Consider the following 14,897-nt stretch of genomic DNA (forward strand, 5'->3'; position numbering starts at 1 on the left):
GAGTACTCTCCCTCCATTCCTCGGGTATATTTTCCTGTTGGCAAACTTCCATGAACAGGTCCCACAGCAGGTCAATTCCCTCTTCCCCAGTGCCTTCCATGCCTCCACTGGAATTCGGGGCCCACCGCTTTTCCATTCCTCATCCTCTTCATGGCCTCTGTCGTCACTTCCATTCTACTGATGTTCTGCACCATCCCCTCAGAAGGCTGCCCATCTCCTCTGTGAGTCCTTGCATTTTCCTCATTCAAAAGTCCCTCAAAGTATATTTTCCATCTGTTTCTTATGTCCACATCCCTCCATAATACTCTTCCTTCAGCATCTTTGATCTGCCTCACATGTAAGATGTCCTTAGCTACTTTATTTCTACATTTCGCTAGTTGGTAAATTTTTCTCTGTCCTTCCTTTGTTTCTAATTGATCATACAGATCTTGATATGCCATGGCCTTTGCCTGTGCCACAACTCTCTTGGCTTCTTGCTTTCTCTTTTTGTACACCTCTCTGTCCTCTTCCACTCTTGACTCATCCCACTTCTGCTTTGCCTTCCTCTTAGCTGTCACTGCCACTTGTACATCATTATTCCACCACCAACCCTCCTTCTGCTCTCTAATCTTTCCAGATGTCTCACCAAGCACCTCGATTGCACAGCTCAGGATTACTTTTGAATTATGTTTCCACCAATCTTGTACACTTTCCAGTCCATCCGAAATCCTCTCTAACATTCTCTCCCTAAAACGATTCCTTACACTCTCCTCTTTTAAGCGAAACCACTTAATTGTCTTCATCCCATGGCAACCAGAAGTTCTTATCTTCGATCTTATTTTAAAGTCTGCGCACAGCAGTCGGTGTTGTTGTGCTACTTGATCTGTTGGAATTACTTTACAATTTGTCACAACCTTAAGATGTTTTCTTCTAGTCAAAATGTAGTCAATTTGTGAGCTGTTGTTACCACTTCTAAATGTTATCAAATGTTCTTCCCTCTTGAAGAAAAATGAGTTCACAATTGCCAGATCAAACGCTACTGCAAAGTCCACAACCCTCTCTCCTTCCTGGTTCATCATTCCCACTCCGTGGCCACCATGCACCCTTTCACAGTCTCTATTCTGTCTTCCTATGTGCCCGTTCAAGTCTCCTCCGACAATCACCATCTCATTTTCTTCCAATTCCCTCATTTCTTCATCTAACACGTTCCAGAACTCATCTTTTTCCTCTGCTGTACAACCAACTTGCGGGGCATATATACATAATACGACCACCCGCTCTTCTCCAAGACCCAATTTCATTCGCATGATCCTGTCGTTCCTTCTACCCACATCCAGTACTTCACCCTTCATTCTGCCACACACCACAATTCCTACACCATTTCTTCCCTCATTATTCGTTCCAGAGTAGAACAATTTATATCCATCTCCCAGTTCCTTTGCTTTTCCCCCTTTCCACCTTGTCTCCTGCACACATAAAATGTCCAACTTCCTCTTCCTCATCATGTCTGCCACCTCTCTTCCCCTTCCAGTCATGCTTCCAACATTCAGTGTTCCCACTCGCAACATCCTCTCCATCTGCTGGGCTCGCTTCTTTAACCACACCGGCCCTTGACGCAGTAGCCCTCGTCCACTTCTCACAGCTGTAGGGCGATGTGGCTGCGCGTCGCTTAAGGGGTATGCCCTAGCCCTTATATCATTTTCTCTTCAACTCATAATCATAGTCTGAGTTGGCACTGAAGTTTTCCGACCGGATGCCCTTCCTGACATCAACCCTCGCATTTATCCGAGCTTGGAACTGGCACCTATTGAGGCTAGCTTGCCTCCTTCGGTGGCTGCATAAGACGAAATGACTTAGCAAGATAGGAAAGACTCATCCCTAGCCCTCGAATACTCTAATAGCATCAGGGGGAAGGAGCAAGGAGAGGAGAAAGAAGCAAAGAAAGAAGAGGAGGGACCAGTCTACAGAATAATATAACAGATATATATTACATGAAGTAAGGCATGGTCCAGCATCAGGTACCTCGGGTTTGCCATGCCCGTACTCACTAAAGTGAGCCCTTGAGGAAAGTTAAGTTATATCACTGATATTATTATATCAGTGAGAGAGGATATTAAAAAAAAAGTTAGAACCTTTCAAGAATGGGATTATAATTAAAAAAATGACAGCCATGAAATTAACAAGGGTTTAATTGGAGTATTACCAGAAGTAATATAACAGAAAATAAAATATATTTTAATGCATAAATTAGTTATATCACTGATATTACTGCATTAATGATAATGGGATTTGAGACAGCCTTCCCAGTAGTGTTACCTTGTGGTACATTGCTGGTACTTCAGACAAAAGAAGCCCCAGAATCACAGGTAACATGAAGCATGTCTCACCAGCAGAGTAGGAAATGATTGTCAGACATACAAAAATATTTTAGGAAAATTTGGAGAAAAGAGCAAAGCTAATAATAATGGCAAATATCTGTTGGATTTCTGCTCAGGACATGGACTGGTTATTACTAACACCATGTTCCAATATAAAAATGTGCACAAATTCACATGGAGAGAAGAGGCAAGGGATAAGAAAAGTCTCATTGACTGTGTTATTGTTGATAGTGATGTTTTCTCCCTGGTGCAGGACACCAGTGTACAGAGTATTTGAAATTGGAAGTGATCACTATTTAGTCTTGAGCAGGATAAAATTGAATTTCATATCGAAAAGAATTACATGTAAGAAAGTTTTAAAGAGAATAAAAGTTGAGCAGCAACCTAGGAACAACCTAGAGGTTGTTCCTGGAATCAACAGAAGCCTTAAAACATACTCCAAACCTTAACAAGTATGGCTGTATAAATTTACCAAAGATTTGGGAGACAGTCATCTTAAGACCAAATTAATATTTATTACTTTTATTTTATTTCATTTTTTCAAACTTTCTAAGACTATCATTTGGACTACTATTTCAAAACTTTGAATTTTTTTTTTCTTTTTTACTAGCCCCACTGTTACACCGGATTGTGGTTGTTTTGCATTTGTAACAAACTTTGTGTTGTGTGCGCTGAAGATGCTGGATATAATACCAGCAAAATATTAGCTTTTAAGTTAATAAATAGTTATTTTCTTAATCATCTGTGTTCATATCAAACCGTGAAATCTATTATAGCAATTAGTCAAATTGACTCTGACAAAACACCTGGAATTGATCTTATCTTTGGACATAGGATTAAAAATATGGGAGAAATAGCCAAAAACTATGTTCTGAAGATATTTAACACCGGAATAAAGGTAAACTGCCAAATATCTGTAAAACATGTCATTACACCCTTAATAAAACCTAACAAAAATCCAAGTGACTGTAAAAGTTTGAGACCAATAGCTTTAACTAGTACTCTCTTTAAACTAAATGAAAGAATAATACATACTAGACATGAACTGGCTCTTAGAAAATAACAAGATCAACTGCTACCAAACTGCGTACAGGTCTTATCACCTGTACAGAAGATCGATTACTTTATCTTTGCCAATCAATCATAGATGGCTTCCAAGAAAAATCACCAAAGAAGACAACAGCAATCTTCTTGGATCTTTCAGCTGCCTTCGATTGTGTTTGGAGACAAAAGTTAATAAAAATTGCATATGATACTGGAATAAAGGGGAACACATTAATTTGGATTTCAGATTTCATGAAAGGAAGAAAAATAAAAGTCACTGGAATTAATTCCAACATGCATAGAATATTGTTCATCTATATGAACAATATTCATCCTAACATAATAAATGACACAAAAATAGCATGCTATGTGGATAATATAGTAATCTGCCATAAGAGCAGTAATCAATCTGAAAAAGTACTAAATAAATCAAAAAAAGGCTTAGAAAGATGGGCAAAAGAACTAAAATTACAGATAAACCCAGAAAAAACAAAACTGAGTATAGTATCTTCTCTACTGACAGAAAAAACAGACATAACTACAACCCCCAAATCAAAATATATAATACCAAAATAAGATCAAAAGGCTTTGTGGAACAAAGTGGGGTGTAAAACCAAAGACACTCAAAACTACATACACGGTACTCATATGATCCACTATGGAATATGCCTCATCCACCTGGGCTCCAGCTTCTACTAGCTCAAAAGGAAGACTAGACAGAGTACAATCATTAATTGTACTCTGTCTAGTTTTGCTAATTTGCAAATAAAATGCGAATGAGACTAATTTATTACAGGTGTAGAATGAGACTGCACCTGTAATAAATTATTACAGGTGCAGTCTCATTTGCAAATAATTTAAAAGCTCAACAAGAGTGTGAACTTCACACACTAGAAGACAGAAGAAAATTCTCCACAGTTAAATTCCCTAACGGAATCAGGAGCCAACAACAGGATCACATCTCACTCAGGACTTTCAATGCCTGGGTAGGAAAATCTAGACTAAAGAGATCATCTACTTTAAAATATGATCAGGAAATTAGAAAACAGATCAACTTAGAGCACGTCTATTGAAATAAGCAAAGAGCCATTCTTTTCCACTATACCACCAAAAATACAATGATTAACTTAAATCTCCTATAACCTTGTTCAAAAAAGGATTCACAGTATGAAAATAAAAGGACTTGACACTATACATCACTTAAATAATCTAAACCAAGTAATCGCCTACACTGATGGATCATCTGATGAAGCACTTAACCAAGGAGGAGCAGGGGTTTTATTAATTCTACTTGGAGGTGAGGAAATGCAAATCAAATCCACAGCTGGAAAATAAGCTTCAAACTTCGCTTGGGAATTAACAGCCATACAAGCAGCTCTAAAGTTCTATCTCTCTAATCCAGTAATAAACATTACAGAAGGCATAACCATATACAGTGACTCAAAATCTGCACTTAAAGAATTAAAAAATGGAAAAACAAAACTCACACAGGAAATTCAACATCTAACAACTTTAAATTTGAAAAAAAAGAACTGCATACTGTAATGTATACCAGCCCATGTAAACATTGAAGGCAATGAGAGAGCAGACAGACTACCGAAAGAAGCAAGATGCTTACCTCAAAAATTACACCCACTATTGCTAACTGATGCTAACTCTGTGGCAAAAATAAGATTGTTAAAACAAACTATCAAGAAGAAGCAAGAAATCAGCGAAATTAATGAAAATAGAGAAATAACCACAATCATCACCAGACTAAGGCCAGAACATTTTAAAGGCAGGAAAATTCAGCCAGACAGTACTAGAAGCTATAAAATATGCAAGAACTCTCCAGGAGTCAAACTAATACCTGTCCATATTTATTCTTGTCCAATAATTGCTGTGCTCTACAGAAAGTTGACAATAACCCCATAGAAAAGCTCCACTCCATCAAAGTCCAACAGATGGCCAAAGCAGTTCTACAAGCCTACAATCATATCTAGAAGCTCTTCAATGGACTCGACAACAACAACATCCCTTGCTGTTCTCCTGCAATGGTGACCACTACTTTTTTTACCAACTAATATCATCCTCCCACAATCAATCTTTCTTTCTTCTACTAGTCACATATCAAAAGATCTGCCTGATAATTTTCTTGGACTTGCTGATTAATTGATCCTTATAATGTACTTCTGCTTTTTTTCCAAGGAGGTCACTTTCTTGGCCTGTTTTTTTTGTATGCTTCATGCAACTATTTATTACCATTCATCTTATGCTGCCTTCATAATAACCTCTTCTTCAAAAATAAATTCTTAATCTCATCATTCATTCCCTTCACTCCTAACGTATTTATACTACTGGCTGGTGGAATATATTCACACCATATTTACTTGAATATAACACACTTTTTCCCCAAAATTAAAGTTAAAAAATTGTGGTGCCAGATATATGTGGAGATTTTCAGAAATTAAGGTTTTCAGGAAAAAAAAAACTAAACTGATGTTTATAAGTAAATCCTCAGTATTCATTGCAATTTATAATTGCTGACATTATTTATAAAATGAATGCATTTAAATTTTAATTATCAATGTTCTTCACACGATCGGCCACTCACTTTCATCATGCGATATATCTGAATCTTTAGCAACAATGCTTCTATAATTAAATTAAAGCAAACAGTTTCATTATTATTTTTTCTTTTATCATTTCAGAATCATAAGATCACCATGATTTAAAAAAACCGAAAATGGGTATGACTTACCAAGAATCTCATATTTGCTATTGCTACTTCCGGTCTCGAGAGCAGTTTTCTCATGTGCATTGTAAAGGTCATCTACCCAAATAGAATCATCTTCGCTCTCATCAAAGGCATTAGAGATGCCAATTTTTAAAAATCTCTTAGCAGTTATTTCTGATGAAATATATTCCAGTTGCACAACAGTTCTAATGATGGGTTCTTAATCTTCCCTGCTGAGATCAGGTCATAGCTGCCGCCTGCCATCCACTCGTGTAGAATTTTCGTATGTAGTCCTTGAATGGTTTGTTGATTAACACATCCAAACACTGTAGACAAGGTGCAAGACCACCAGGCATAATGGCCACATCTGTCTTTACATCCAAAAGTTGTTTTACTATTTCAGGTCATAATTTGTGGAAACTATCCTAAATGAGGAGAGCTGGGCGTCGAAATAAGGCCCCTCGATGCTTGCTCCAAACTGTTCTAATCCAATCTTGAACTGCTGTACTATCCATACACCCTTTTTTTTGAACTGATACATGAATTCCAGGGAGAAATTTCCCCTTCGGCATTGTTTACCTTTTCAATATTACATAAGGAGGCAACTTTCTTCCATCTGCCTGTAATTGCAAGCATGTTGTGTATTGCTGTTTTTCACTTCGAGTTGTGAGCATTATGACACTTTTTTTCACAGTTTTTTGTTATTGTTGTTGGTGTGATATGCCAAAACTGAGGAGTGTTTGATTGATAGTGGCTATTTGTGATACATAGCACAGCTATGTTATCACAAATGATAACTGATATGATGATTGGTGCGGTATTAACAAATGATATGAAGATTGGTGTGGTATTAACAAAAGATAACGTGACTCAATGACAAAGGCAAGCTGATGATTGTTGAGTTGAAATGCTGATTCTCTTCAACTGAATTCCAAAATATCTGAAACTGTCAGAACAACATTCACTATCTATTTCTTAAAGTTTTAAACTTTTTTCATGTGCAAGGTATGTGCAAAACTTTTTTGAAAAAATTCCTTTTTTCATAAAGTAAAATCAAGGTTGCGAGATATATGCAAAAGTGGGTTATATTCGAGTAAATACTGTACATAAAGAGAGTGCTAATTATATAAATTCTTGACCAGCATTCCAATGTCTTCCCACCCTTCTCAAATATGCAGTGTGGAGAAAATCCTTCAAAGACATGCTAAACATACTATATGAACCCAGACATTAACTAATAAGAGGATACAACAGAGAAATTGTTCCAAAGTCTAGTCACTAGATAGGACGTTGGAATGAACTCGATAAAAATGAATTAGTAACACTTCTCTACCAGATAGCAAATAATCCTACACCACTTACTCTAAGACTATGCTTGGAGGAAGTCTCTGTAGGATGGTGGTATGCACAAAAACTATTGAGACTACACATGAAGAAGTTCTTCTATATAGGTAGTTTATATGTGATGACTGATGCAATATTCAAATTCAGTTTTATTGCAAATCACAAAATTTTAAACAAATACAATCTCGCAACACATACCAAAAAAAAAAAAAAAATCAAACAATGCTAATATTATTAACATTTGTGCCTCAATCTGCACTACCACACTTAATTATCCTCACCATACATGATACACTTATTGGAAACTCAGTTGGTGAACTTAAAAATTATCCACTTCAAATGCACAAACTTGACACAAATCTTTCAATTTCAATGAATGTCAGAATTAACTAACATCTCTTGAAGGAGAATGCTAAACCTGAATTTTTTTACCCCCCCCCTCATCCACTGTTCAATCCACACAGATTCAAAATTTCCAGGCCAAAATTCTTTAGATTCACTTCTTGTTCTACTGCCATCCATTCTAACAGCCACTCAGCCTTCTTTAGTTACTTATCATTAAAGCTTGATTTCTGCAGCGAAAATACCCAAAACTGTACAGTGATCTTCCTTTGTGACTTCAACGTCCACATTTCCCATGGGCTTCTCTTCTCCAATTCCACCGAAAAATCTGGTAGGGGATACAGATGTATTTGATGTTAGCAACAATGTAATATAGACAGTCCACCTACACACCAGAATACTAGATCATCCTCATCATCCTGCTAACACCCCCAAATTTTTATTAGCCAGCTCTCCTTTCAAATATACTATGAATTCTCCATTTGGTAATTCAGACCATGAAGAATGATCTTCATCCAGCAATTTGGCAGCATTACAAAGCTGTCATACTGGATGACTTCTATAACTTCTTCTTTCCATGGTTGGATTAGTTTCCATTTTTATGATTTTCCTGATCCAAACATTCGCAAAAGCTGATAACAAAAATGCTTCTTACAGGCTGTAGCTCCTTACCCCCTCCTGCCATTCCATCCAAAATTCCTGTTCAAGCCTTGATTCTTTAACAGGTGTGCTGAGAATTAAAAAAAAAAAAAAATAAAAATAAAAAATCAGTATATCATTGTCTAAAGGGAAAAAAAACTCCAACTTCTTACTCATCCTAACTGGAACTTGCAACAGCTAAAACTATATCAAGAAAATCCATATCTGATTTTGAAAAGACAAAACACAGAAAACTCACTTCCAATTCACATATCACCCAAGCTCTCTTGTTCTTTGCCAAGGCTACTGGGCCCAATTTTTTGTCCATCCATGTTTCCACCAGGTGGTATTATTATTATAGCATCACAGAGACAAGGCTAACTTACTCTACTCTTACTTTACTATACCAAGACCTGCTTGCTGCATGCATCCCCTAGTTTTCCTTCAGAAAGAAATGAAAAAATCTTGAATAGTTTAGATACCAACAAGTCATCTTTGCCACGATCATGTTCTTTCTATTTTGCTCAAAAATAACGCTCGAGACCTATCCTAGAGGCTTTTCAATTTTTCCTCTCAACTGTCATCTACCTGTCCAAATAGAAACAATCCTATATTTAGCTCATTCCAAAAAAAGTGTTAAGAGTTAGCAGCCATCATACTAATAGCCAACTGTTCTCACTTTAGTTCAAAAATCATGAAACAGATCATCAAATGCAAATTACTTCATTGTTCAAAGGCCCCAGAAAGATAACTAGTGACAGTAACATGGATTTTGCCTTGGATCTACACCCCATCTCCACCTCAGGACCCAAGCCATGAAAAAATTTGGAGAAACTCATGTTTACTTCATAATACTCTAAGGATTTCATTGTGTCTAGAACAGAAGCATAGACAGTACACAATCATCTTATGGCATGTCTTCTATACTTTGCAACTGAATCACCAGCTTCCTTTCTAGTCATTCAATACATGTCAGATTTCCCAATAAATGCTGGTGATCTCTAGAGTTCTGTATATTCACTACTCTCTTCCTCCTGTTCATAAATGCCCATTTCCATTTACCTGAAATACAATTTATACGACTACTACTCATGATTGAACTTCATTTCTCTTTGTCAGTTGATAAACTATGAAGTTCAAATTTATTACAAGCCTCCAGATTCTCCATAACCAATGCCTTATATTCGAAATCTCTTTACTATCCTTTAGTGGGGAAAGAATCACCTTATGAATTTCAGTGCTATCAAAACACACATCACACTGTCTTACTTCTCAAAAGAAATGTACTACTGGCTAATGGCAATATATTGTGTGTTCTTTAGTAATACTATCTAGGGACATATCTCTGAGTAGGATTCATCACAGGAGATCTAAGCTAACAATTATTATTATTAATAATATTAACAGGGATCTGCAGGTAATCTGACACTTATCAAGGTAGGCCACATATTACTTATACTAGCTGGCATACCATTTCTTTATTTCATTCACACTACCTGCACTTACTACCTCCAAAGACAACCCATTCCAATCACACAACATTCAATGGTAGAAAAATTTAACTCTCACCACCTTTTTTGACTACATTCATTCTCAACTGCCATGAATGCCTTCTCATCCTCTTTCCACCTTCCCTGCATAAAATGAGAAATAAATTCCATATACAAAATTCATATGTTGTCAAGATTACTCTACACTTATCAAATGAACTGATATTATCATTTACATTCCAAATTCACCAACTCATTGAAATTCTCTTGCATTAAAAAACTTAATACTGACTTTGAAACTTTGAACCAAATTGCCAATATATAAAATATTGTTAAAAGCTGCTCTGAACAGAAAAGTATTTTCAACATTAGTTTTGTCTTTGCAAAACCTAGAAAAATTACTAAATAAGCATATCTAATACAATTGTCATCCTATTATAAACATAAATAGGTTACTGAGTAAGGAGTCTCCTTATCAAACCAATGCTGCTCTGGAATTCTTTTCAGATTAATCCAAATACGTATTCTATCTCTAATACTTTCATCACCATACGTGATTCACAAAATGTGTAGTTTACTAACACCAAAGTGGTCTCAAAGGAACTTGTGGTAGTTTTGATTACCATTACTTCTGAACCTTCCATTTGGAAAGAACACGACTCATCTGAAATCATTAGTAGTTCTTCCTTTTATCATATCTGTTTTCTCGAGGAATGTTATATCCATTACATTGTATTACTATCAACATGCATCTTCTGTCAACTACATTTGCTTTGTTTATGATGAACAAAAGAATATCAGTTTTCTAACTACATTAAAGGTGGAAAAACTAGTGGTTGGTTGGTTGGTTTATTGGCACAAGAACAGAAAAGGTCATAGCAGCACACAAGGTTAAAAAAAAAAAAGGTGTGATTAAAGGTAATGGTGAGTGGCCATGCATATAAACTTTGCTATTTCATATTTCATTTTAATAACATCAAATTTAATATTAGGAATTCCAAGTATTTGGCAAAAACAAAAACAACTGATAACTTTAAATTCTGTTACTCACCTGGAAGAAGTAGGGGTTGCCCTCACAGCTACAGTTTCATCTATATGAGCTTCATATGTTCTATTCACTACATTATTCCCCAGTTCTGCCATCACTTTTAATAATTCTGGCTCCCAAGCATCTAACATTAATGATCGCACCTTTGAAATATGCACACCCATTCCCCTGAAGAATGGAATAATAAAGGATAACTATTTAATAAGAAATAAGTACTTAACTAGATTTCCTTTTGTATGAAAAAGTATTTTATTATCAATTATAATCATGGCATTTAGCCACTAAATTACACTAAGTATCAATTGGATTACATTAACTGAGTCATAAAAAATGAGAAAATATGTGCTAACAGGATGACTCACCTCACTGCAAACATCAGGTAGCTATACCATTAGCTGTACCTCTCCTGTCCTGAATTTCATGTTTGCTGCAGGACGTTTTCTTACTGCAATCAAATGATTACTTGAAAAGTTACATTCTAATGAAGTGCTTATAATTTCATACCCTGATTTCTATTCAGGCTATCTTGAGAATGTATAATATCATATTCTCCAAAAAGACATTGAGATTAAACTTTTACATAGGGAATGTAATTCTGTCCATGCCATGATTTCCATTTAAGACAGTCACACTGGTTTTTCCCTCATGTCATATTATCACTTTAAAAGAAGTCTCACTGTTATATGAAAAGTTACTGATATGAAGTGTTCATTTTAGGCATCTGCCACACTGACATTTTGCCCATACAATCAGAAAAAGTGTTACATGATTCTTCACTCCATATCATGGAGCCAAGCCCAAACAGTACCTAGTGATTTCAGGTGATGTTTGTTTGGATTTAACTAAAGGAACTAAAGCTGTGAGGTCAGTATATTATACCAGTGAATTGCAAGGTCTTTTGGCTGGTGATGAAGTCTGTTATTACTAATATCATGAATAAGAAGGCCATTGATTTGACATTGTATGTAAAGCACTTTTTTTTGGGGGGGGGGATGTCTGTTTTTTCCTTGCTATAGTAGCAGAAGACACGTGTCACAGAAATATATCAGCATGTTTCATTCTAATACAGAGGTGTCCCAATACTTATTTCAACAAGATGTATTTTCGTATAGCAGAATGTCTGCTTTACCTGGTGATTTTCAAGGCATGGTCTATTAGACACATGATTTCCCTCTGTATGAGATCATCTTGTTTCCATAAATTCAGGTCGACTTTTTAATGAATATATTACTTTCTTATAGCATCAGTTTAGTGTTTCCTTTTTCAAATGGCATAAGATATTAAATTCATTTTCTTAATTTTGCAGTATACACAATCTCAGTGTTTCCATGTGATAATCCTACTTTGCTTTTCACTTAGGGTGATGTAAATAAAATAAAAAAATGAAGGCAATATCCCATGTAAAGAGGAGGGCCATTTTTTTATGTAAAACTAATCACAAGCTAATCTTATATAGCAAGATCATCACAGTCAAACACAGGAAACAACTCAAAGGTTCAGCAATTCTAGCATGGCCAGGTAGTGTTTCCAGGGACATTAATTAATTCTTAAACAATCCATCCATTATGGCCACCTAAAAACAATTAGGCTATATATAGCCTGAAAGAATGTAAGAATCTACAGCATTAACTGTGTGTGTGTGAGAGAGAGTGAGTGAGTGAAGATGAGGACTGGAAAATAAGGAACCTACTAACATTTTCCTTGAAGAGCTGGTGGTTGTGGTTGGGAAACACTTTGTGAGGAAGGCAGTCTCAGAGAACACAGGCCAACGGAATAAAAGAGGGAAAGCAGAAGCAAGTTAAGTGTGTTTGCATTTGGATTGTACAGGAATGTTGAGCAGCTACTGCTCATGTTTTAACAGGCACAGGAATGATGTATGCCAATTTGGTGAGGCAATGTATATGGAAGTATCTGTAGAAAAGATATAGAGCTGAAACAGTTCTTCTCTAGGAAAGTGAGTGGAGTGGATCAGTGAGATAGGGTTCCTCTATCAGCTAATCATCTGAATAGCATGAAGAACTTTCTGAGTGACTGTAAACAGCACTCGAAGGAGGGGTAGATTTTAGATTTACAGACAGTAAATCTATCCAGCTACAGACAGTAGCTGGATAGATAAAAAGCAGAATTTTGAGATGGGGGGGAGGGAGGAATGAGGCCTAGTTTAGAGGCTGAGGAAAGGAAAGGATAGAGATAATTGTCAGTCCAAGGACAGAGGAGAGAGAGAGAAAGAGAGAGAGAGAGAGATGATTTTGTCTAGTGATTGGTGTATAATTACTGAGAATAAGGGAAGGTGGGTTTAGATATTGGTTGCATGAAAGAAGGTGCAACTACATTTTGGTAGAACTGAAGGTAACTAGGTTATCCTCATCGAACTGTATGATATGAAGATCAGCTGGTTAGTTTTATTTTTTGGGCAGGTTAGCAACATAGTATATAATTATGGTGTTTTTTTTTTTGGAGAAAATAAAGGACAAATCAGAAATTTTCATAATAAAAAAAGCAGATTGTTTTTATTTGTTTCACCAAAACTAAAAAGCTTTATAACATTTATTATAAAATATAATAAATGTTATAAATTTATAAATAAATATGTGTTATATAGCATTTTAAACAATCATATTATTACTTTAAAAAACTTAATTTTAATACTTTTCACAAGAGTGAACTTTCTTTTTAATAAATCAGGTTTGTGTTTTAAAAATTCATAAAACTGTAATCAATCCATGTCAAAATTGCATTTGGTATAAATGCATGCTTTCAATGTTTTGATTTTTAATGGTTTTTTTCACTGGTCCACATATTGTTCACTAATGAAAATACTCGTTCATTAGGGGCATTAGATCCAGGGAGAGATAAGCAAAATTCAATGATTTTTAAAATGTTTTAAAAGATACATGTTTATCTGTGTAATATTTAAAAATTTCAACCCATCTACGATGACAGGACTCGCCATTTTGTCACCATCTTCGATCTTTCCGCTGGTGACATAACATTTAATACACGAAACTTCATCAAATAGTTTGCCGTCATTTATATTTAATTTCCAGTCACTGGAAATGAACAAAATGCTTTCCTCGATCTTTACCCACAGAGGGTTTTCTGATAGTAGGATCCATTCAAATACCTCCATTTCCACGAAAAAGCCCAGACTGTTTAAATAACTGGGACAGTTATTTAAATAATCAGTGCAGGTTTGGTTAAATTTATGAATTGCATCTATAAATATGTTGGCATCAATATTCAAATTATTTCAATACACAAAATAAAGGACAAAATGGCCATTTTAGAAAAAAAATAAATTGAAAGGACAGAGCAGTGAAATAAAGGACTGTCCTCTTAAATAAAGGACATATAGTCACCATATCTATAATGAACCATGATGATGGTTAAAAAATTGGCTTATAAATTATAAGAAAAGGCAAAAAGCACATACACACACACACACACATATAAATATATACATACACACACAATTAATAATCTAATATATATATACATATATATATATACATATATATATATATACAAGTATATAGAATTAATACTTTATTAATTGTATATATAGGCAGTCCTGGGATTATGAACAAGATATGTTTATGAGAGTAGGCTTATGATTATGGGAGTAGGCTGGAGGATCTCCCTGACAGCTAACACATTTAGCTTTCTTTGTAGAGCAAGATTTGTCATTATGCTCTTTATTACCAACATCATAGACATGTGGTTTAGGCATTTTTATATTTCTGACATTTAAAGCATCTCAGTGAATTAGGAATGTACTGCCTAACAGGAAAATATTGATATATCATGCTTTTACAGATGTTGGAGATTTAGACGTATCAAAAATAAGGATGCTAGTGGTTAGAAGCAGATATTCATCTGTTCATATAATGATGTTCTTCATACTTGTCACTCCCTGA

General features: G+C 35.5%; 1 protein-coding gene across 2 annotated transcripts in view; it reads right to left on the reverse strand.

Moving 5' to 3' along the window:
* The window catches only part of CenB1A (Centaurin beta 1A), a 627,189-nt gene that overhangs the window by 174,810 nt on the left and 437,482 nt on the right, over positions 1 to 14,897 (reverse strand). For both annotated transcript variants that reach the window (XM_090408048.1, XM_090408046.1), the window contains one exon: positions 10,984 to 11,148. In XM_090408048.1, coding sequence (XP_090264174.1) covers positions 10,984 to 11,148 — 165 coding nt within the window. The remainder of the gene's footprint in view (positions 1 to 10,983; positions 11,149 to 14,897) is intronic.

This window comes from Typopeltis vanoorti, chromosome 18, assembly GCF_054136105.1.
Source record: "Typopeltis vanoorti isolate ZY-2024b chromosome 18, IOZ_Tvanoo_1.0, whole genome shotgun sequence".
Lineage (NCBI taxonomy): Eukaryota > Metazoa > Arthropoda > Arachnida > Uropygi > Thelyphonidae > Typopeltis > Typopeltis vanoorti.